The following is a 24,689-nucleotide window of genomic DNA, read 5'->3' on the forward strand; positions in this document are numbered from 1 at the left end:
TTGACACTTTATATAGTGATACCTTCCATATACATGTTACAGGAGGTACTTACTTCAGAACCTGTTATAGACAAGCCCAGGTGAAGGGTAAACATCTCTCTCTTTTGCTAAGGGGAACTCCGCTTACTCATGTTAGCTATGGATTTCCTTTTCCACGTATTGGAGAACATCCAAAATCTTAAGAGTCCCTGCTTTCTAAAACATCTCTCTATAGAAATACCCTATTTCTTCTGCTATATGTAGACAAAAGTACTTTCCTCAGTGAACAACTGAATCCTAATTCAATTCACAATATTGATCTTGGTATTAAGGATCCTCTGAAAACGTTCTCATCTTGCTATGCTCCCTTCTACCCCATCCCTTACTCAATAGCCCACAGAGACTTTACAGTCAAAGGGCTGCTCTTCACCACGTAGAGCCTTTCCACTGAGTTGAGGTGAACCTCAGGTTAGTCTCTTAATCCTTCTGGGCCCCGTTTCTCCCTACACACATAACTTTGCAAAAACAGTACTAGATTCACCAGTGTTTCTACAGCACACTGGAAATTTTGATTTGGGAGGTAAAATTGAAGAACATAAAAATATTATTACTAGATACCTACAAATTGCTGAAGTCACTTATTAGTACCCTCTTGATCCCTCAAGTTAATATGGTTTTAATTATATAAAGAACTGTGCAGAATATTTTTCCCCAGTACTAAGCAATGATTTTACAGAAATAAAAACTATCAAAAAGAATTTGGATGTGGTGTTAACATAAAATTCAAATACATTTGCTGCAACAGCACTATCTGAACAGAGTAAGTGAATACTGTGCCAGGCGCTTTCTAGATCACTGCATCTCTCCCCCAGCTGGTATCCCAACTATTTCACTAATAATGAAAAGTATTATCACTTTTTTACATACTGAAACAGACACTAAGGATGTTGACGAGCTCTCTGGCAACTCAGCCACGGCAACATTAAATGCTGCATTGCCTTTAAGCCAGCTCTTGACCTCCTGGCCATATTGAAAAGTCCAACCCGTGCCCAGGCTCCCATTTCACTTATTTCTAGGCCTGTCTGCATAAAGGGGAAAACACACTTGCATTAACACAAATAGAAACACACTTGCATTAACACAAACTCCTTGAGATCTCTGTGAGATGATAGAAATACCCAATAAAATGACAAGCAGGGAAGCATGGCAGGATAAGCTTCTCCAGATGATGACAGTCACAAGCTTCAAGAAACAAACTGAAATTAAGAGAGAAAAACTGTGGAAAAGATGGGAAATGATCACCAATCTAATCTCCATACAGCAAAAATCCACAGCATTTCCCTCAGCCCCTTGCTACAGGCAATTTATAAAGCCTGTTTTTTTATTTCATGAAAGCTGTGACAGTAAACTTGTACCAGCCAGGTGATTGCTCAAGTTAATGGTAAAACAACATGAATAAAAGCTTGGTATTTATGAGGAGACCCATATTTTTTATTAATGTCAGTGACCAGTATATTGCGGTTTGGAGTTACAGCACAACTCCTTTCAGTATTTTTGCTATAGCCAGGAAAATGCAACAAATTCTCTGCAACCACAACAGGCCAAATGCAGTGTTTCATTATCCTCAAATAATCTTTTAGTTATCCTCAAATAGCCTCGACATATTGATCTGGTATAGATAAAACTTGGGGCACAATGCCACACAGAACAGTTAAAGATTTTGCATGTTTTTCAGCTACAGTTATAGTCAGTGGGGTCTACCATACATAGTGTCTACAAATAAGTAAGTTCATATCCTGCAGCAAGACATCCTTTGTAATTCCTGTTTCAGTTGGAAATTCTTTGAAGAGATGATTGAACCATATCGCCTCCATGAAAGCTGCAAAGATATAACAACTGCTGAGAAATTAAAGCGAGAGACTCCGTGGAAAATTACAGATGCTGAGCTGGAAGCATTCAAAGAGAAGGTAAAGCCTTTACTACCTTTTTACATTTGTACCTATTCTTACACTCTAGACCAGATGCTTGAAGTTATTAGTGAGAAAATATGAAATACCAGATATGGAATTACAAACATAACATGTACAAACCTGTATTTGATATTTACAATTTTCATTTATGTTATAAACACTGCGGGTGTGTTATGATTACATTATTCAGTACTGTGTAAGACCTTGGTATGTTTTACAAAGTATTTTCCAGGCTAAGCTCTGCCTACATTCAAAGCCAGCCAGACGAAAGCCACCTCTAAGCCAGAAGCCAGAGAACTGTGCTAAGCCCAAGCTAATAAGATCTGCTGAGGTTTATTAAGGGGTTCCAGTGTTAAGTGCCTGAATCTCTTAAGCAGAGAACAGTTCCAAATATTCACCGCTTTGGCAAATTTAGAGGTGAATCCAGTCCTTACAGCTAGCTGTTGAAATTTGTGCAAAAGGCAAAATTTAGCATGGATTCTTACCTCAATGGCAGAGCCATTGAAAAAACCTGCCTACGACGTAGGATCTATCCCCCAGTTTGAAAGTATTTTAAGGCTGATGCTGGCTGATCCACTAGGTGAATTAGAGACTGGGATGCTCTTGAATATTTTTGGAATGTATCTTTTTAGCAGTGAACTGCCAGGCTTCATCTGGCCAGTGCTAACAGATTACCTAGAACTGTTGCATTCTTAAGACACAAGTTCTGCTGCAACTCTCAGGGAATGAATCCAGCAATCTTCTGTACAGTTCCTGTTGGATTAACCTGAGTGCACTTGGAGTTTAGTTGTCTCCACTTTATGATGCTGGTAACTTCCTCAGTGAAGCAAGGATTGTAAGAGATCAGAGATGCCAAGGGTCACAGCCTGACATATTAACATAAGCTGAAATCAATGGTGATTTAAGATAACACACTATACTACTGACTGCAGCAGCTGGGAAGCAGACTGACTCCTCACTGTATTACCCTTTTCATAGACTTGATAGCCAGCATAAAATGATGGTAGTCAGCTGCAGGCAGAAAACTTTTAAAACACTCTCAGAATAAATCATCAAAACCTGAGAGTCAGAGTCCTTAATCTCCATAAAAAAGACAACATAAATATACTCCCAAATATACACACTTGTGTCCAGAAACAATGAGGATACAAGAGGAGGAAAAATACATATATACACATACACACACACAGTGGTTAAGCTTGGTCTCATCTAGGTCAGTAACTAAAGAGCCAAAAAAAACCACCTCTATGTTTAAAGCAGTCAGCAATAGGAAAGTGCCAAGTCTCTCTAAAATAACAGCAACGAAATGTCTAGCTTGCACACCTGGAAAGACATGCCTCTTATCTTCAGCAGTAAGGCAGTTCTGGGAATTTTATGGAGGACATTAGAACACATTTAAAATTCAAGAGAAAAAAGCCTGGCAGCACCACAGATAAAGGGTGATGTTACAGGATGACTCTGGTGAGATAACTTTCTAAATTACAAGTATTCTTATTTATGTAACACAGGTAAAACAAGAGTGAAATTTCCGCAGAGAAATAAAATTTAAGGTCTGAATGGGGAAAAAAATGACCTTTTACCTTCTCTACTGAAATAGAAAGGTTATTTTAAGACACCATTTAAGATACATCTGTCTCCCACGCTGCAACGTCCCTGCTCTACCCTCTTGTTCTCTATGACTTTTGTTATGTGTTAAAAAGTTTGAGAGCCTGACCAAAGTAAGGTTGGCTGAATCTCAAAATAATAGCCATTTATGCAGTGCAAAAAACATCCATACAAATACACAACTCTTAAAGCAGTTAACAGTCTTACTCTAGAGCCCTGGTCTTTTGGAGAAGAAAAGAATTTTTGTAGGGTGGCAAGGTGATCATTTACATGCTGATGTTTAGCCTTACTGGCATGGCAGCTCAACACTACAAAAATAGATGAATTAATGTATTAACCATCAGCAAACAATATCACGAGTCTCTTCACATCTCCAAAACAGCTATGCTACATAGCCAAACAGATACCTGAAAACTATGCCTGATCCAGCTATGGTACTGTGTGGGTACCAGAACAATCTCCATCCCCAGGAGACCATGAACAGATGTGAAGAAGTCTGGCCCCTGGGCATCAGTATTAACCAAGAAGCCCATCCTAGGCAGCCTTGTATTTTGCCATCTCTGTCACTTTGGATCACAGAGCAGACTTGGCTTCCAGTGCTGCCAACGCAGAAAATCTTTTGGGCTACAGGTAGGACTGCAGATCATTTACCTAACAATCTTTTTCTTTCTCCCATGTTTTCGTTTAAACAGAGTTACCGCCAAGTCCGTTTGAATGAACTCTTACAAGAGCATTCAAGGGCAGCTAACCTCATTGTCCTGTGAGTTGCATGGTTTTGGTTTTAACTTAGAGAATATTATGTGCATAGGGATTCTAGACTAGATCAACAGAAACACTTGTGTTAACTCATTGAGGGCAAATATAGCCTTTTAAGTACATTTTGAAGGGCTTAAATCTGCACTGATGATTCTCTGGGACTGCACTAAATATGAATCTCTCCTCATACTTCTTCATAGCTTAAAGCAAAGCTCTACTCATGAATGTGTCAAAAATGTAATCTTCACATCCCACTCTACACATTGAGTGTTACACCTGCTTACCCACCTGCACAAAATACCTATTTTCCTTTCTTCCCCCCTTCCATCCCAAGCTATTAAGAACTCAAAGTTGGAGAAAGAACTCTTTTGGTTTGCACATAATCAATGGAGTGAGTCATTTGCCAAGATCTACTTGAAACTACATGAAACTGAATAAGGATGATTAACTGCATAAAGGAAAATGTCACCAATAAAAACACAGAATAAAGTCATTTTCAGATCAACTTTTAGATAGAGCCACATTTTTCATAAAGATAGTCAAAAATCACTTAGTATTTATGATGCACAGATAAAGCTCTTTAGCCCCATTAATTCAGTCTCCAAAATAGGGGTGATTGTGTAATGTTTACCATAAATTGACTCATACATCAAAACTCACATCTCACAATAGCTATGCATCAGGAAATAAACTGATGGACTGCAAAAATGTGCATGTACTGTATTTTTATCCTTTAAAAAAAATCATTGTTGCTGAAAATGCTTCTTTATCTAGTCAAGGTAAAGGTATTCACAAACAGTTCGTGTTCACAACAAATAGCCATGTTAATGACATTAACTAGGTGACCAAGAATTTGCAAGATTAGACCTGATGGTAGCTTTGTGCTTTATAAGATTAAAGCAATCACACAGTCTAATTATGAACATTCAGAGTTGCATATGAACAGCTGAAGTTTTCTACTTAATATTTAGTGAGATGCATGTTTTCAGGTCTCCTCTTTTTCTTAATAATGTTAATTTTACTTTTCTGTCTATCTGAACAGGAGTCTCCCAGTGGCAAGAAAAGGAGTGGTGTCTGATTACCTGTATATGGCTTGGCTAGAAATTCTCTCAAAGAACCTTCCTCCAACTTTAATGGTCAGGGGCAACCACAAAAACGTACTGACTTTCTATTCTTAGAAAGACTTCAGTGCCTAGAACATCCCATGCTTGATTTCAACCCCACATTTTTAATGGCAGTGCTTTATTAAAGACACACATATTTAATACAGATCTAAAACTTCACTTATTGACAGAAAATTTATCAAAATTCAAGGCAACATAGTGGAGAGCTGGACAAGAAAATGCGATTGGTCCCTAGTGGTGTTACACTCCAGTGCAGGCAAAAGCAGGAAAATCCACCTGTATAACACGAGACAGCAAATATTTTGAGAACACAATGAAGAAACTCCACTAATTTTATTTATATGGTAACTAAAATGCTTGTGATATTTATACTAGAAAGCCAAACTTAACAGCTAAGTGTAAAAAGAATTAAATCTATAAATAAATACTTTCAAATTGCACTGTCATAATTGCTACTAAACACAGGATGAAAATCAAATGCATCGATGTGGGAGAGAAAAAAAACAACTGTACAGTACCCATGAGGTCAAAGCCATAAACTGATATAAAACAACAGAATACCTGTGATGCTGTTTAATTATAATATTACATTAAAATTAAAACCTATGCCTACAGCAGATTCTTTTACTTAAATTGTAATGCTAATTCAAATGCTTTTAATTAACTTGCAAACAAAAAAGATATATAGATATAGAGATGGATTCTATACGGCAAGAGCTGATAATGAATTTTCAAGCTCTGACATGGAATGGAATGTATGATTTCAATAATTAAAGATGGTAAGTAAATTTCACAAAGAAATTAGTCAAATACTAAATATTCTGACAATTTTTGCTATGACTGTTATGAGTTAATATAATTTGAGATTATACTTTGGAATGTAATATACAGTGATTTATGTAAGTGATTAGAAAACAAATGATTAGCTGAGCTGAATGCCTTATTTTTTATTTATATAAACTTATGTTATTTTTTAGACTTTCTAAATAATACTTGTTATACATTAAGTTGAAATAAAGGAAATCCATTAAGCTACACAGTTTTTCTATTTTCAATTCTGCAACATTATAGTACTTTATCATTTCAGCTGTCAATAAAAGCAGTTTCTCCTTTTAATGGGGAAAGCTATATCCTATGCCTAAGCATTATTTAAATTAAAGACCATTAAGGAGCACGACTAATTTAATTACTGCTGTTCTGCAACTGCTTTGAATAGACTAACAGAAATTTAAGCCCCAGGAAAGCCGGTGGACCCTGATTTTCACTAAATGCTGATCTCAAAGCAGGCCTCAGATTCCATCTTTGCTTGAATTATGAGAATGTAACTTGTGGAAGATCTAGCACTCTATGTCCAAAAATGTCAAATATTTGATATTCATATTTTTCAAGTTCAGTAGAAGCAAGTCAGCAGAACATGGTAGTGTAGACCAATAATCCATGGTTTATTTTCTCCATCTATTAAAGGCAGATATGAAATACTGGTATTCTCTCTTAATGCTCCTTCTTACACATTTACAATGAGGCTGAAGGATAACTTTGCAGTTTAACTGCATGACACAGATATGAGTTTCCTAGATATAACAGACTTCCCCCACAACTCTGAGCAAACCAAATCTCAAATTCTGTACCTGCAAAACATGGAAATTATTCTGATCCTTCACAGTGAGATGAGCAACAATAAAGGAGTTTGTTATACACTGTCATAAGCAACAATAAAGGAGTTTGTTACATGCTGTCAAGTCCTTCCACCTTGGTAGAATTGCAGCTGCCACCACCCTTTCCACCTTACCACAGACAACAAACAGGTATTATCTTTGTGAGGTACCCAAACAGTCAATGGAAAGAGAAAGAGTCTCTGGGGAAGCTCTAATTAGGCCTTCTGTAAGTGTGTTTCGTATCACAAGATATGGAAGGACTAGGGGCAATTATGCATCTGTATTAAGACCTTCAATTATGTACATGAGTGAAGATAGTTTCCTAAATATTTTCAACTCCTGTAAATTCTCAGTCTACAGGGAACATTGCCCCAAACTGATATTAGGGAACTAAGCAGATCTAAAAAGAAAGAGCGTGATATGCATTAGTAATGGCACTTTCAATACTACTCCTGCTTTTTTTTCACAGACATCACTGTAGGCATTGCAACAATGAATCCCCGAGAAGTACATTTCTAAATGAACAGCCATCAAAAACTAAGCACTAACATACACATCAGTGTAAAAGTCCTTGCTCAGACTACAGAGATTAATTAATTAGCACAACAGTGCTATAGGATTTATAACCAGCAGCACAAACTCTACACACAACTGTGCTTAACTACCTGAAAGTGAAGTGCTTTTTTCACAAATCCACAAGTAATTTCAACACACTAGTTTCCAAAGAGCTTCTTCTTCACCACAACTTTAACGTGTTTGCACGACTAATGTGGAGAGCGTGCTAATTATGAACTCTTGAATTGCAACTTCAGTTGCAAAATTTTATCAGTCCACCTACCTCCTTTCCTACTCTGTAAAAGACACTTCCTTTTTTACATATACTACACATAAAATAACTGCTGAATTTTAATCACCATGTTAGTAACTGAATTATAATTACACATTTGACATCTCTAGAAAAAAACATAGCTCTAAAGCTGTCTAGCACTTTTTGAGCATATATCACACTACCAACTCCATAGGTTTAAATAGTCTAGGGTTGATTTGATCAGACATGACAAAAGCAAGCACAGATAAGTTGACCAAAGATGTACAAATGAGAAAATACCACTCTTTGAAGAAGTAAAGAATATTTTGAGAATTCTATGATGGCCTCGTCCTCCCACAGCTCATACAGCTACGCTTAAGGCCTAAGGGCCTGTTAAAATGATCCACTACTGCTTGTCTCATCAGTGAATCGCACCTTTTCCTCCTCATGTTAGTGGAGCTCAAACAGGTGTCACAGAAGGCATTGTGTCGTAGTTCTTTAAATCTCTTTACAACCACTTGCAAATTGCCCATCCTGATCATACACCCATAAAGCAGGGTGCTCAGTAACTGTAACCCCTATCTAGTGCTCCAGATCAGCATTCTTCCAACAGGCCTTTGACTAGATTTTCAGTCCCCAACAAAGTTTAGTTTGTTGGTTTTTTTTAACCCAACAGTGCAAGTAGAAGACCGTAACCAAAAATTCATTATATTCTGAAGAAAATAGCTGCACCTGGTCTAGCCACATTGGGCAAAGAGCATGCCACTGTCCTACTTCACACCCAAAAGGGTTCTCCATTTAGTCATCATGATCACAGTGCAAGGCCCCAGCCACCCACAGAGGTTTAAGACTGGGGTAACTTACTGGACAATTTTCATCGCACCTTCGAAAAGTCGTACCAGAAGCCATCCTGGCAAGGCAAAATGATGGCTCTCCATTCTCAGAAAGCCTGGATGTCCCTCATCCTTTCCGTCTTCTACAATTCTGTATAGTATTTCAAGTTCTTCCTTCAGGCAAAAACACTTTTGACTGGTAGTCTGCAAGTAACAGACATAGCAACAGGTAGACAGGTAGCATGAATTAACACCAAGTCCGAGATATGGTGCAAACAGCAACCCTGTTTTAGCTATTACGGACTCATTTAACCATACCCGTTTGTCACCTCCCCTCTGTCAGAGGTCCCCGTCTCATCAGCAAAGCTGGGAGAACAGCATTCAAGCAACCCTCAGCTTCTTCAGCTCAAACCTCAGCAGCCTCCCTCCTGGTGCTGACCTCAACTGTTGTGAGAGCAGAAAACGTTCTGTGCCATTGCAACCCATGACCAAACCCAATATATTTCAGCTTGCATACTCCACAAATAATAACAATAACCCACAGCTATGCCATTGCTGGAATTTCATCACAGGAAATTCAGTTTCAAGCAAAAATAAAGCACTAAAGTTGTTCCAGAACAGAGTAAAAAGCAATGACAAAATTCTACAGTCCCAACACAGTACGGCAAAACACAAGATCAAAAATAAAACTTAATTGCAAATAAACACCCCCACAGCAGCCTTCTAAATTGCACATCTTAATCACTGAGAGAGACAGCTGTTCTAAGTCAGGCTGGGGTGACAGTAGGGAAAGCTCTATTTTAAAACCACATTTTCCTCATAATAAAAATGCTCATTCTAACACCAAAACTTCAGTGCAGAGAATTTTATGGATTAGCATCCCTAAAAGAAACTATATTTCTTCCCGTGTACAAGAAAGCAGCCGCCACTCTTATTCTCAATTTAGGAAAAAGTCAGATAATTTCAGTTTACCTCACTATTATTTTTCAAAGCCAGCAGGCTATGCCTAATGGAGAACAGCAATAGTCAGCCATCAAGAATGCAAAAATGTTGACCAAATAACTGCTTATCTCCAGAGCAAACAACACATTCCCAGCACCAAGGCAAACTTGCCAACAGCTTTGTCTTTTGTAAAGACCTGAGGGGGGGAAGTGTTGGTCAGCTGAGGCCTTTTTCCTTGATGACAAGATGTTTTGACAGTTCCCTTACCTGCTATGCAGAGGCCTCCTGGCTACCCTACATGTAGCCTAGAACCAAGCCTGCCTCACGGAGGAGCCAGGCTGCTCACAAAATCAGTCCTTTTCTACACGATGCAGGATGCAATTGTAACCATTATGAAGTGCTGGCTGTATAAATAACCACTTATAATCAGACATTAATGTGATGTAACTTAAAAAAAATAAAAATCTGATCAACTCTCTATTTGTGAATGGGTTATATCAGAAGTCATTAACTATTATGTTTTTTCCTACACAGGTCTATAGTACATATGCATTCTCATTCAAATGGTGAATATTATTAAGACTAGAAGTGCCGGACAGCAACAAAGAAACCCCAAATTGGGATGTTTTTCACAACACTGTTTTTCAGAGTGCAACACGCAGCAATGGTTTCACTGCCACCTGGCTGCACTTCAAAACGTGACACAGCCAGGAGACACTCGCATACACGCTGACCTTTCAAAAAAATGTCATTAGGAGAGGGTTTGGGACAAAATTTAGAGGAGCAAAGAAAACTCCTAGAGCCCGCAGCGATGTGCGGAGAGAAAAATACATCCATCCACGCGGTGAAGCACAAGTCGTGCAGCCCCAAAGGCGGCAGGTTCCGATGTCAGCCTACGGGGGGGAATACGCTTGGCTTGAGGAGGAGGAAGGGGGGGGGGGAGGAGGAGGAGGACTGGTACCGTGGTTCCTGCAGGGGGCAGCGGCGTGGCCGAGCCCCGCCCGCCGTGCAGCCGCCATCGCCTTCCCCTGCAAGGCTGCACGCCCCGCGGGGTCCGCCCGCCCCTCAGCGGCGCCGCCGTCGCCGCGCTCCGGGGCTGCTCCGTGCCGCATGGCAGGTACGGCCCGGGCCGGGCTGAAGCCAGCGGGGGTTGTTCCTGCCCCCTAGCCCGCCGCCCCCCGGCCAGCAGCGGGGAGCGCCGGGCGCCCTGAGGCGTTGCACCGCCCCCATGGCGGCCCGTTTCGTGCGGCTCCTGCGGCTCCGTAAGGGGAGGGCGGAGGGGAAGGGAGGGGGCGGCCCCCCCCTTCAGCGGCAGGGGGAGGCGGGGGCTGAGCGGTTCCCGCCTCGCGTTTTCGCGCGCTTTTTGACCCTCCTCACGACCAGCTCTGCGTCGCCCCACGCAGCCATGCCCTGCTCCCAGCCGTCCCCCAGCAAGAGGCACATGAGCTCGGCGCCCGGGGAGCCCTCCGCGAGGCTCCGCTTCACCAAGCTCTCCGAGAACGCCTTTGCTCCCTCCAGGGGCTCCGCTCGAGCCGCGGGCTACGACTTGTACAGGTGAGGTTCCTCCCCGGGGCCTGTCAGCGGCGGGCAGCCACCCTGCGCCTCAGCTCCCTTGTCCTCGTCCCTCTCCGCCTCGTGGGGCCGGCAGGTGCCTCGGCTCCCTTGTGCCTGTCCCTCTCCCCGCATTTCCAGAGCTCCAGCCATGCCGCAGCCCCCAGGCCGTCAGGCAGCAGCGCTGTCAGGCTTGGCATGGCAGCATGAGCTCCTGCTGGCACTAGCACCGGGTGCTTTCCTGTGAAATAATAAAAAAAAGTCAGCACTCATGGGTTTGGTCTGCCAGAGCTTATTGCTTTGCCGCTCTCCTCTTGGCCGTTGGGTGCTGCGGCCAAAAGAAGTTGTGGCAGTTTGATAGTGCGCCCAGCAGGAGCCCTGGTCATGGCTGCACAGGGCTGGGTTTGCTTCAACTGATAAGCGTTGTTGAAAGGCATGCATTATGTCTAGGAATATCAGCACATGGTTGTTTGCATTGTTCAGTGATCAGATACAATCACTAGCTATGGCTGCACTGTACTCTGCCTTCTTCTAATTTCTTTTTGTAGTATCACTTAAATATCCATCCTGTATTTTTTTTCCCCTTAACCATCGGACTTCCTCTCTGAGGTTTTACGCATCTCTGTGCTCTGCCACGCTCAACGCTTTATATTGTATTCAATTTTTCCAGGTTTGTTTTTGTCTTGTTCCAGTGGTGTACTGTACACCTGGAAAAAGACAGCTTCACAGAAAACTTTTTGATACTTCCATGTGTTTAAAAATAAGTTCTTCCTCAAGGCCATGATTTGCTGGCCTAAAACAGTAGAACAACCTCACTGCATGGTACTGTCACCACCCCCTTTCCTTAAGCCTCCAGTTGTCTGGTGTGAGAAAGAGCTTAAAATCTCTCTAGTTCTGAGTTAAATTCAGTAGAATTGTGCAAATTTTAAACTTCTGACCTGCTCAGAAAAAAAAGTTGCCTAAAATTTAACATAATTTAATATTTTGCAGTAGATTTTTAGGTTATAGCTAGCTCACCTGCTGTAGAAAGCTTAATCAGAAGAGAAACTCCTTAAAGTTTCTTTGGCACACAAAATTGCACATCCTCATTGACCTGGTTAATTTCAAGTTAATTTATATGTTTTGTCTCTCCCTTACCAGTTAAAAACAGTTAAGAAACAATTTCACAGTTATGCTGCTCAAATGATGCTACTGAAAGCTAGTACTGTGAAAATGGGAGGGTCTTGTATTTTATACGAATATCGTCAATCTGTAACTGTTTCTTGTATAAATTCCGTGGTAGGTCATGTTCTCTCATGTCCCAGCAGGAGTAATTCCGGGTAATTTTGTACCTTAAAATACAGAGATGTCTTTTTTCAATATTCTGTATAAACTAGTGTTTCTTTCCGTAATGTAGTGCCTACGACTGTGTGATACCACCTATGGAAAAGGCTGTAGTGAAAACAGACATTCAAATTGCCCTTCCTTCTGGTTGCTATGGCCGGGTAGGTAAGTAAGCAGGCGGTTTATTAAGCCTAACAGTAGGTATTTGTGAAAAACATTTGAAGTTTGCTAGTAAAAATGTTCATAACCTGCATACAACTTCATAGGCTATGCAGTAGTTAATTATTTCTCTGCAGTTTCAGAATTCAAATGACAAAGACCAATGAATAATGGATAAATGGAAAATGCACCCTTGACTATTTAAAAATAAAAACTCTGAAATAGGAGAGTATGGTAGAATTTTACTACTTTTAGTGACAAAATAATTGAGAGAATGTGTACAAGCTATTATGTTTTGTTCATTCTTTTTCTGAATTACATATAAATCCTTAAGTAAAAACAAACAGACAAACAGCTATCTCAGTGGAAGAACATGCTTAGAGTTTGCTGTTTCCTTTCATCTAAAAGGAGAGTGCACATGAATTTATTTTAATCCAAACAAAGAATTCTGGAGAGAGTAACTTTTAGCACCTCATTAAAGTAGGCCAAGATATATATTAAAAAAACAACTGCACGTCATTTAATGTTTGTAATGTTCTTAGTAAATTGCTTGTCAGATACTGTTTTCCATCGTAACTAAAATGGATTGACCTAATAATCTTCTGAGATTATTCCAGAACAGTGGTAACAGCCAAAAATAAACCAACACTAGATAGTCATTGTCTGCTCCAGCATTCTTTGGAGAAACCTGCTCTGCAGTTGGTGGTCTAAACAAGGATATACTTGCATCATTTAAAGATTTCAGTCTTAATGTAGCTTGTAGCAGCTGCTTTTTTTTTTTTAATATATACAATAACACTTACAGTAGTTCCTGTAAAATCACATTTATTTTAGAAAGACTGTGGAAACAGTTCTTGCTGACACAACTTCATGCAAACACGCTAACCTATAAATATTTTATAAGAGTTTAAAAACAAAATAAATACACTTAAAATTCTTGTTTTCTAGCACCACGTTCTGGCTTAGCTGCAAAGCACTTCATAGATGTTGGTGGTAAGATTTTTGTTATTTTTACTATAACTTCGTAAATCTTGATTGTTAGAAGTGCCTTAATTTCACATTGTAATATGTGTAAATAAATAATGCTGGCTTCATTAGTTGTCTGGCAAAAGGAGATAATTGAGTAATACCCTCAAAGACCAGTAAATCACAATTACTTCAAAACTTTATGGCTTATTACTGATTTTCCTGTAATAACCACATAGCATTCATGTAAGCAGTGCATGGCATAGAAGTTATTTTGGAATTTAGACTTTAAAATGATTTTTTACAGTATGCTTTCTTCATTTTCATGAAACACGTGTGTGATTCTTTTCAGCATAGTGTAAGGTCTGAGTGAATTAAATTAAAGCATAAGATTTTGATGATCAGATTTTTTGATGGGCTTCGGGACCCAGGGTGCCCTGAGCTGGAGGACCGGGACGGTGGGGATGACAAACTCCCAACCGACCCTGAACGTGTGCGGGATTTGCTACTCCACCTGGATCCCTACAAGTCCATGGGTCCGGATGGGATTCATCCCCGGGTGCTGAAAGAGCTGGCGGACGTCATCGCGGAACCTCTCTCAATTATTTTTCAACGATCCTGGGAATTTGGAGAGGTCCCGGTAGACTGGAAGCTGGCAAATGTTGTGCCGATTTACAAGAAGGGTCAGAAAGAAGACCCTAGCAATTACAGGCCTGTCAGTCTCACGTCAGTGCCTGGTAAAATCATGGAGAAGATGGTTCTCGAACTTATTGAGGCTCACCTGGGGGACAAAGCAGTCATTGGTCCCAGCCAGCATGGGTTTGTGAAGGGTAGGTCCTGCCTAACTAACCTGATTTCCTTTTATGATAAGATCACCCGTATGATGGACCAAGGGAAACCAGCTGATGTGATTTTTTTGGACTTCAGCAAGGCTTTTGACACAGTTTCCCATAGGATCCTACTGGACAAAATGTCCACCATACAGCTAAATAAAAACATCATACGATGGGTGAGCAATTGGCTAACGGGCAGGGCCCAAAGGGTTATGGTAAATGGGGCTGCGTCAGGCTGGCGGGCGGTCACCAGTGGGGTCCCTCAAGGCTCCATTTTAGGGCCGGTACTTTTCAATATTTTTATAAACGATCTGGATGTAGGAATAGAAGGTATTTTGAGCAAGTTTGCTGATGACACCAAACTTGGAGGAGTTGTGGACTCGAATGAGGGTGGAAAGGCCTTGCAGAGGGATCTGGATAGGTTGGAGAGCTGGGCGATCACCAACCGCATGAAGTTCAATAAGAGCAAGTGCCGGGTCCTGCACCTGGGACGGGGAAACCCTGGCTGCACATACAGACTGGGCGATGAGATGCTGGAGAGCAGCCTAGAAGAGAGGGATCTGGGGGTCGTGGTAGACAGCAAGTTGAATATGAGCCAGCAGTGTGCCCTGGCGGCCAGGAGGGCCAACCGTGTCCTGGGGTGCATCAAGCACGGCATCGCTAGTAGGTCAAGGGAGGTGATTGTCCCGCTCTACTCTGCGCTGGTGCGGCCTCACCTCGAGTACTGTGTGCAGTTCTGGGCACCACAGTATAAAAAGGACATGAAACTGTTGGAGAGTGTACAGAGGAGGGCTACGAAGATGGTGAAAGGCCTGGAGGGGAAGACGTACGAGGAACGGCTGAGGTCACTGGGCCTGTTCAGCCTGGAGAAGAGGAGGCTGAGGGGAGACCTCATCACAGTCTACAACTTCCTCGTAAGGGGGTGTCGAGAGGCAGGAGACCTTTTCTCCATTAACACCAGTGACAGGACCCGCGGGAACGGGGTTAAGCTGAGGCAGGGGAAATTTAGGCTTGACATCAGGAGGGGGTTCTTCACAGAGAGGGTGGTTGCACACTGGAACAGGCTCCCCAGGGAAGTGGTCACTGCACCGAGCCTGTCTGAATTTAAGAAGAGATTGGACTGTGCACTTAGTCACATGGTCTGAACTTTTGGGTAGACCTGTGCGGTATCAAGAGTTGGACTTGATGATCCTTAAGGGTCCCTTCCAACTCAGGATATTCTATGATTCTATGATTCTATGATTTTCTTTTATGCAGAAGACACAGTGATTGTACACAAATAAAATGATAAAAACCACTGGAATACACCATTATTGTGGGCAGTTCTTCACTTGCAGAAAATTGTTCATTAGGTTACAAAGAACTTTAATTTACTCGTAGTGATCAAAATGCAACAAATATAAAGCAAATAAAATTTAAACTAACTTTGTACGTTTATTGACTTAAAATCTGAAAATCTTTTGAAACAAGTAAAGCAAATCCCACTTTCTACATGTCTTTACTTTTTTTATCAGTTTTAGCAACAGATGTGTTTTAGACAGGTTGTCTTTTAATATACTTTGAACTTTTCCTTAATTAGAAATTCACGGATCTCTAAAAACAATTATTATAGGCGTATATACATAAAAACAGAAACCTTTATGAAAGTCTCATCATCCTTTTGCCATATCCCTATAACTGCAGCATGACATAAATGATGTCAAAAGTCTTGCAGTGGAGTTGATCAGGTCACAGGCAATTCTGTTAATACTTTATTATAAAATGATATCTACATCACAAAATTCTCACTGCTGTGATTGTTCTGGAGTTAGACTGCGCTCAGCTGCAACCTCAGCAATTTAACTACCTCTAAATGTATCTTAAAGTGTTCTAACAGTACAAGAATACAGTTCAGAATAATACATTTTCTGCCTCATAAAAACCCTGTGCAGTAACTCCTCTTTGCAATTTATTTCAGGTTTTGCTGGGTAACATGAAAAGGAGAGCACTAAGATAGGAATCAAAGAGTCTCTATACACCTGTGACTATATAGCGTACATGGTCTACTAGTGTGTGATTCTTAAAAGTGACACAAACACTTTTTAATTTATGGAAAAATACATACACTAACACTTCTTGATCTGAAAGTTAAACTAGGAGGTACTTGAAGGAAATAAAAAGTACTTAACAGGATGACCTATGTTCAGTTTTTCAAAAAACAAGAGTTTAAAAAACGCAAGTAAAATGATTACTAACAGTTAGTAGAGGACCTTTTATGAAGGAAAAAAACAAACAACAATTGCTATATCATTTTAATTTGTCCTGCCTAGGTACATTTCTAACAATGAAAGCCATTACCCATTTAAGTAAAAATACATTGTAAGAAGTCCTGCAAGTCAAGGAGGAAGAATTGGGATCATGCAAGAACACGTTCAGAATTCACATCTGCTAGGTGTGGATGCTTTCCCAAAAAATGATATGCCAGAGTTCTGACAGAGTAAGACAGTATGTCAGACTGCCAATTCTAATGCACAATTTTTCCAAAAATGATTTAGACTATTTCCACCCAATACACGTAATTTAGAAGAGAGTCTTAGTGCTCAGCAGTGTGTGTAATTATTGCAGCTTGGTGTTGTGGAATAACAGAATGCCAAGGCAAAAAACTTACTTTTTTTTTTTCCAGTATGCCCAGTACATACAGTTTGTTTCTGACCCCATGCAGAAGGAGGACTGTCAGGTCCTCCTGGATTACACCTTCTTGTATCTTCCAAGGATCATATATTTTCTGATACAAATAGTATAGTTTGAACTCAATCCAGGTGGTGGTTAAGCTCAGACTATGTGAATGGAGGTATAATACATTTAAAGAGAAAAGGATTGGAAGGCAATTAATTTTACAGAAACTTTACACAAAATGGAATTATTTCATGGAATTTGAAGTTATTGTGGCTTTGAAAGTATTTCAGTCATTCAGCGCAGCATTAGACTAGGGGGTTTGGCCACAAAATATATTTTAAAATTATTTCTTAATACATACCTTCAACTGTGATTGCAAGTTTTGTTTGTATTATGTATGCTTTTGAGGAAAAAAAAAATGTCCTTACTCTGCATCTGCTGGAAAGCTTTCATCCGTAGAAGTGTGTGGGAAGCGCAATTCTCACCTACTAGAAAATAAGTCTGAAGCTCTCTGTAGATTCTTTACAAAAATTGTTTACTTTATAGCTAAGCTTACAAAACTTAAGTGCTTTAGTGAGAGTTTTTCCTGGTCGACTGAATATTGTAAGTAACTTACGTTTTAAATGTTGCTGACCAGTTCAGACACAGAAATCAGTGTTCCATCAGTGTTCCACATTGAATTACCAGACGGTTTTCAATTCCTAGAGAGCTCACCTGTCTTCCATTTTACACGCTATTTTATTTCTTTGGTCTGGGTCATCCTCTCCGGTGGTAAGCTTGCTGAAATGAAGAAGGAAGCCTGAATTTTAAAGTGATATTTACAAATTACAGGTTTCTCAAATGGAAGTGGCCACTGCTGAAAAGCCACTTTTAAGAGAAACTACCTAAAGTTTAAGCTTGAACAATTTTCAGAAGAATTTTACTAGCTTACTGCCAACAGTGGTTAAACACATGGCAAACTTGTAGCGACTGGTGTTAGAACATGATATATATTAATTGAAGGGCAGGATTCTCTTACAAACATACTCAACTTCATCTAGCATTACATATTTGTGGGGAGGGTATGACCCTTGGATGCCCAGTCTGAAAGCTATGATGAATACAAGAAGGAGTTATGGCAGCCTGATTTCTAAAAGTAATAATGTTAAGATAGTTGTAGAAATATAAATACTCAGTGTTTTCTGTATGCTTTTAAATAATAGCTCCATATTATTACCCCAAAACTCATTGCCAGTCTCTTTAGTAGTACTCAAGTAGGTTAGGTGGTCAAAAGAAATTGGTGTCTGTTCATGACAAGCTTTTCAGCCAATATTTGTAAAATAAATTTTAGTGCCTATACATAAAGCTGAGATTCTGCTAATGCCATTGTTTAAAAGTCAGGGAACACATCTGACTAGGTGGATTGTAGATTAGTATATCCGCTGTAATCAGTATCACTCCTTTCAAAAAAAATGGTTTGAAGTTTAAGAAGAGAGAGAATACTAACATGCAGTTAAGCTCCAGACACTCCAACACAAGCTAGGTTTTAGATACTGTTCTTTTTTTTCCCCTCCAGAAAATAGTAGGAATGACAGGTAGACCAAGAAGCATCATTAGCAGTTAAAATGCCTTTAAGTTGCACCAATTGTTCTTTAGATAATTTAATTATCTAAATAATTAATAATTTAGATAATTTAGATTTTCTTTAGATAATTCCAGCAGAAATGTGACAGGATTTTCTTACCTGTATAAATTTAAGGATATTACTTTAATTGATACATTCTATACCCACAAAAGCTTAATATCTATTTAAATAGAATTAGACTTTAAGAATCACTTTAGAGTATTGTGTTACATCAGAGCAGAATACTATAACACAAATAAAACTAGCCCTTGATATGTTAAACTAGCAAATTCCATTATCAGTCTCTAATTACATTATCTGTCCCAGCATATAGTCTAGAAAAATGTTTTCTTAGCTGCACAGAAATGCTTGAGAATGGTTTGTCAAATTAAGGATGTATCCAAAGAGCTAATGATCTTTTAATGGGCATTTATGAGCATATGTACACAATTTTATCTGCCAAATATAAACCCTGACTTTCAGCTCTTCAGCTGATTGATGCATGTCAACAAAAGCACCAAATTAATGGGCAACTGACCGCTGAACTTGAGTGATGCTTAAAACAGTTTGGACTGATATTAACAATTGGTTGAATCTCCCTTTCTCATGCATATATGTAGTATGTATAAATTATATGTGTAGCACTCCCACTAACACTTTGTGTCACCCCTTGCTTAGGGATTATAGATTATCTTGTGTTTTAAAAGGAGGAAGGTAGACTACATTTCTAGAAGTGAGAAGCAGCTTTCACAGTATTTTATAGTTCATTCTCTTCTGCGTATACACTGACACAGGCTCTCAGGGTTTGGTTTTTAAAGGTTTTAAATATTGAATTGTAATATTGAACTGTGGTAGAAATTGTGCAAGAAACCTCTTAGATGTGATGACTAATGTAAGTGATGCATTGTGATGCTCAATTTAGCTGATGACTTTCAGAAAGTTGGTCTAACCTAAAACAAACAAACAGTACAGGACTTGTACCTGTAGCTTCAGTACATCAAGCTCTTTGAATCAACCAAACCAAACACTATATTCAGGATTTTTTTTTTTTTAACTTCGATTCTGGAAAACGTTCATACATAGCAACCCCTAAAATTTGTTGACTCTTACTTCTGACAGTATTCTGCAGGTAGGATCCCTTTGAACAATTGCACACAAATACCAGTGAGCTAACACAAGAACTGCATGTTTTGCTGGTTTTCCAGAACTCGGGGATACTCCTGATCTTACTAGCAGCTTAATTAGGCTACTTTTCAGAAATGTGGTTGGACTAACCCATAACATTACATGGGAAATAGAGCTCTATAGATACCTTTCCACACCAGAACAAGTGCAGAGATCACACAGTAACATTACGTATGGTACATATGGCAGTGCTTTCACGCAGCTGAAGAAACAGAGAAAAAACCTTCATTTTCTATTCTTACTTATATATGTTGTGCTTCAGCAATAAAAATTCAAAGTAAAGTATAGTCATACTACAATTTATTTTGACATCTATGATCTACGGATAGTATTTTGTATGTACAATTCCTTGAATGCCTGGGAAGGACATTCGTTTTAGTGTTTCTGCAAGCAGACTTCAAAATACATACTTTGGTCCACAGGGAAATCTAATTTCCATTTTTTCCTATTAGAAACATACTTCCTGTATCTGAGAGGGGAAAAGAGAACCTGAATGGTAATTTATATATATAGATAAATAATCTCCTGAAGTACCTTTCTAAAGATTATCAAATATAGAGTTAATAGTTTATATATAATAGAAAGCTATTTATACAGTATTTACGCTTGAATGTAGCTGGGTATTCCTCCCGTGGATGCTCCCATTGCTTCTGAAATGAGGGAATCAGCCCTGGTATGCACCTTACAGAAGTCCTACCCTCAGCCTTTCACAGCAGAAGAACAAGAACTCAGGTCTTCCCAGCCTTTGTGCTTTGCTATGTGCTTTTAATCCATGAGGAAACCCTCAGTTCCTTAAAGCTTTAGTTCTTTTAGCTTGCCTAAAATAAGGGACTGGAATCCATGTAAATCCATAGTTCCTAAATAAAGTGTTAAAGTTAAGAAAACAAATTTGTGCTTGATACTCTAGGAGCTGTAGTTAGCAGAATAAATGGAGGCTGAAATTGGTACAGCTGTCTTGATTTCAGATAGGGTATTACAACTAAAATTAGTAGTACAATGGCAAAACACTTCTTAATACATGACGGTGCTTTTCAGTTCTTTTTGTAAGATTAACTAGCAGTTTTAGATGTGTCAGTGTTTTCATATATATTGTTTAATTGCACCAGTAGTATAAAGGATGTCAGTATGAGATACGGCATTCACCTACCTAATCTAAACCAGCATTATTTAAAATACTGACAACATTTATTAACCGCGTATCTTTCTTAATTCTTTGTCAGCTGGTGTTATTGATGAAGATTACAGGGGAAATGTTGGTGTGGTACTCTTCAACTTTGGCAAGGAGACTTTTGAAGGTAAGTGTTGAGCTAGACAAAGCCTGTTTTCAGCCATCTGATGGGAAATGAGAAACTAATTTTGTTTAAAAGTCTAAGCAGAGATAAAGTTATCTGAGAACATTTTTACAGTTAACAAAAACATATAAACTTAATGTCCTGTTAAGGAAACCTGAAAAGTTTCTACTATTAAATTAGAGAACTAATTAGAACTACTTAGCTAACCTTTAGATTCATGAGCTTTACTGAAGTACAACTTTGTAATTTGGTTTATTTCTTGCTCGGCAAAAAAGATTTGAGATAGAAAGTCTGGGATTCTGGGAAATATGAATAATAAAGATAGAATTTTTCCTTAATCATGCTCTCCTTTTGCAAATGCAGTTTTAAGCCTCAGCACACAGTTAAGATACTGCTAGTGATTTGGGCTGTGAAGTGGCAGAAAAGGCTACAAGCTTCTTACAAAAGTTCTCTGAATGAAATTGGTATTAACCAGAGTTTTTGTTTTCCTTTTATCAGTTCAGGTTGTTTTTTTTTTGCCCCAGGGAAATTAATTCCTGCATCTAGTTCACAAGGGAGCTACATCGTGGAACTGTCTCACAGCATCTGCAGTATTTATGCATAATAACACTTAAGATGCCACGGTGTCGCAGCAGGAATGAGCAGAGATCTCTTGAGCTAGTATTGCTGTTGAAACTTAATTTATGAGGCCTAAGCACAAGTTTATCACATCCTGTATATTTCTGGGACTATTAATGTTTGCTTAACTAAGCTTCGGATAAGTATTTACACTTAAATACGTTCTCATACTCCTAGAAAGGGATTGTCTAAGCTATGTATTGGTTGTTTGCTTTTTTAAAAAAGGAAATAATAATTTAACTTTGTTGCAGTTAAGAAAGGGGATAGGATTGCCCAGCTCATCTGCGAACGCATTTTCTATCCTGAGCTAGAAGAAGTTCAAGTAAGTTAACAAAAGGAAATATTTCTGCTATCTTCAAGAATCAGTAGTTTAAGATAGTTGTATATAAGCTGAAATTTATGGTTTAAATAAATACTTTGTGTTAAAACTACTTTCAGTGTTAGGCAGCAACGCTACCATGCTGTTTTGAATAAAAATCTTTACACTTTGCATGCATTTAACTGGAGGGTTTGGTTTTTTTGTTTAAGTCTTCAGAGGTAAAAGGCACATGAGAAATATTTTCATTTGGTATTTGTTTAAACTTGTACAGAAAGTATTCAAAACTATCTGTCTCTTATGTTTTATTTTAGTTTACATTATAGCTAGCTAGAAGCTGAGTAAATGTATCTTTCTCGATGGTAGATGATACCTGTTGTGTAAAAATTAAAGGCAAGTTAAAACACTAAAACAGCTTATCATCATTGATGTCTTTCAGGCTCTAGATGATACAGAACGTGGCGAAGGTGGCTTTGGTTCTACAGGAAAGAACTGAAAATTATTTTAATATGCTTTCTGTGTTGTTGCTTTTTTGTTACTCCTAAATTTTCATTTGAGTTAGGAGTGGGATTTAGATGTACATAAAAATAATCTCAAGTTTTATACAACATTTCTGTACTTGTTCTCCTTTTTATGTTTATAGGCAGTTAATTCAGCTGCATTATGGGGGAAATGTGCATGAATGACTTGATTGATTGGTTGATGATTTATTTTTTGTAGCTTTTTGGTCCTCAGTAATAAGTACTTGTTTGTGCTGATTATACTGCAATAAATTTAAAAATAATTTAATAATGTGATTTTATTTTTCTCATCCTTAGTTTACTTACCTAAACAGAAATGCCAGTTTGTGTTAATCTTCTGAAATCCAGTATTTCATGCTGAGAGCTTATTTCATAAAGAATCGATGATAATACAGCTACCGGTATGACTTCCTGCTCTGACCTAAATCAGAATAAGGTGAAGATATTTACTATTGCACTTCTACCTGTCAAAAATGCATGTTTCTGCTTAAAGCTAATGTTCTGGCTTTGATCCTTAGCCTAGTCCTCAAACAGTGATTTTTTCAGCACTCTATTAATAGAGCAGCCAATATATTTTCAAATTTCAATTTTCAAAGCAGAGGAAGTATTAATTACCTTAATCTTGTTGGATTCTTATTTGCTGCTCAAATTGGTGCTTTTGTGTTTTTTTTTCTAAATAAAAAAATGCAGAACAAATTGTGCCTTGTGGGAGTGTGCAGCAGTAAGTTTTTGTCAGTACGAGATCAGGCAGCATTCACCTCAGATAGATTTTAATAAATTTACTTATTTAAACGTGGATACAAGAATAGTAAGAGTTGTTTTCTCCATTCAGACAAACCTCAGGTGTTAATACATGTAAAGAATCAAACAAGGACCTCAATTCATAAAACATATAGTATTTAAGCATTTAAAGCATGAACCTGAACACAAGGAAGTAGTAGGAAACTCATTGATTTTGTTGTTTCAAAGGTGGTCTTTACTTTGAATAAAGTAGGTAACACACTCTTTGAATTAACTGAGGGTGTTTATGAAGAGTCTATGTGTTAATGTTTGTTAATGTTCATTATATATATATAACATTTATATATATATAACATATATATAACATAAAACATACTTATATATATAAATATATAAAGTTAATGTTTGATCTAAGTAACACAGCTCATCTGGAAATTACTTAGCTATAGTAAATAAATGCTATGAAATCTGCTGCTTGTTGACAAAATCATGAATAAGTTACTGTATGGAAGAATGATTCTGAATTACTGCAGCACTGCATAAACTGCCTTTTTTTTTTTTTTTCCTTTTTCCAGTGGGCATACTTGTTGCATTTTGACCAGTTAATAAAATCCTCTTTAATATGAGTCCCAAACCTGATTGTTTCTCTAACAGGTGGGAATCTCTAATGACTTGAAAGCTTTCAGGTGAAAGAGCGTGCACACAAGAGGAAGAACGAAAAGGAAAGAGTCATGAATATTCTACTGTACAGAAAGGAATTGGAAAAGGCTGTGAGGCTGTCAAACTGATTTTTTTTTTCCTGTATCTGTCTGTATTTTTTTGTTTTCTTAGGTGAAAGGTCACAGGTACAAAAAATGCTTTAAGTAGTGTTTCAGCAGTGGCAAGATAGAAAGTTTTCATAGACCTAGACGTTTACGAGTTCTTCTCCTTGGTAGTCTGAGATTATAGTTCTGTTGTCCTTGTTTCATGTCCTTGTCTAGAACCAGCTATTTCCAAATTTTAACACGTTATCACTTCCCTAAGAAGCTGGAAAATAATGTGTAATATGACAGCATCCCAGTTCTTTTAATCATAGGATAGTCATTACCTTGATGTGGCAGTGCAGAAACTGCAAATACATTTCTCTTTGACCAGGGTAAAAATGTTTCCCTCCATGTACATTTTTATCAGTGCCTTTTTCCCCCCCTACACCCTTACCATATGTTTCTTTTATCTGTATACCCAGACTTTCATAAGCAGGCTTACCGTGCCAAA

The 24,689-nt window shown here is 38.6% G+C and overlaps 2 protein-coding genes and 1 long non-coding RNA gene across 7 annotated transcripts in view; 2 read left to right on the forward strand and 1 right to left on the reverse strand.

The window, feature by feature from the left end:
• SLC12A1 (solute carrier family 12 member 1) overlaps positions 1-6,469 on the forward strand; it is a 50,806-nt gene extending 44,337 nt beyond the window's left edge. For all 3 annotated transcript variants that reach the window (XM_083850094.1, XM_083850095.1, XM_083850093.1), the window contains exons 25-27: positions 1,811-1,946; positions 4,247-4,314; positions 5,353-6,469. In XM_083850094.1, the coding sequence (XP_083706220.1) occupies positions 1,811-1,946; positions 4,247-4,314; positions 5,353-5,488 (340 nt within the window). In that variant the 3' untranslated portion in view covers positions 5,489-6,469. The remainder of the gene's footprint in view (positions 1-1,810; positions 1,947-4,246; positions 4,315-5,352) is intronic.
• LOC310904867 overlaps positions 1-10,580 on the reverse strand; it is a 62,735-nt gene extending 52,155 nt beyond the window's left edge. Inside the window, exons 1-3 of the long non-coding RNA XR_014588651.1 lie at positions 9,703-10,580; positions 9,049-9,174; positions 8,781-8,934 (exon numbers count right to left, since the gene is read on the reverse strand). This is a non-coding gene — a long non-coding RNA (uncharacterized lncRNA). The remainder of the gene's footprint in view (positions 1-8,780; positions 8,935-9,048; positions 9,175-9,702) is intronic.
• An 80-nt stretch (positions 10,581-10,660) lies between these two features.
• Positions 10,661-24,061, forward strand: DUT (deoxyuridine triphosphatase). 3 transcript variants are annotated; one of them, XM_083850109.1, is made up of 7 exons: positions 10,661-10,789; positions 11,076-11,226; positions 12,620-12,711; positions 13,654-13,698; positions 21,168-21,242; positions 22,109-22,179; positions 22,613-24,061. In XM_083850109.1, the coding sequence occupies exons 1-7, from the start codon at positions 10,783-10,785 to the stop codon at positions 22,667-22,669; spliced, it is 498 nt and encodes a 165-aa protein (XP_083706235.1). In that variant the 5' UTR covers positions 10,661-10,782; the 3' UTR covers positions 22,670-24,061. The 3 variants fall into 3 exon arrangements, with proteins under 3 accessions (XP_083706235.1, XP_083706236.1, XP_083706234.1); XM_083850108.1 differs by lacking the exon at positions 10,661-10,789 and adding an exon at positions 10,811-10,934; XM_083850110.1 differs by lacking the exons at positions 10,661-10,789; positions 13,654-13,698 and adding an exon at positions 10,795-10,934.
• Positions 24,062-24,689: the final 628 nt, after the last annotated feature.

Source organism: Anser anser (assembly GCF_964211835.1).
Source record: "Anser anser genome assembly, chromosome: 10".
In the NCBI taxonomy this organism is placed as follows: domain Eukaryota; kingdom Metazoa; phylum Chordata; class Aves; order Anseriformes; family Anatidae; genus Anser; species Anser anser.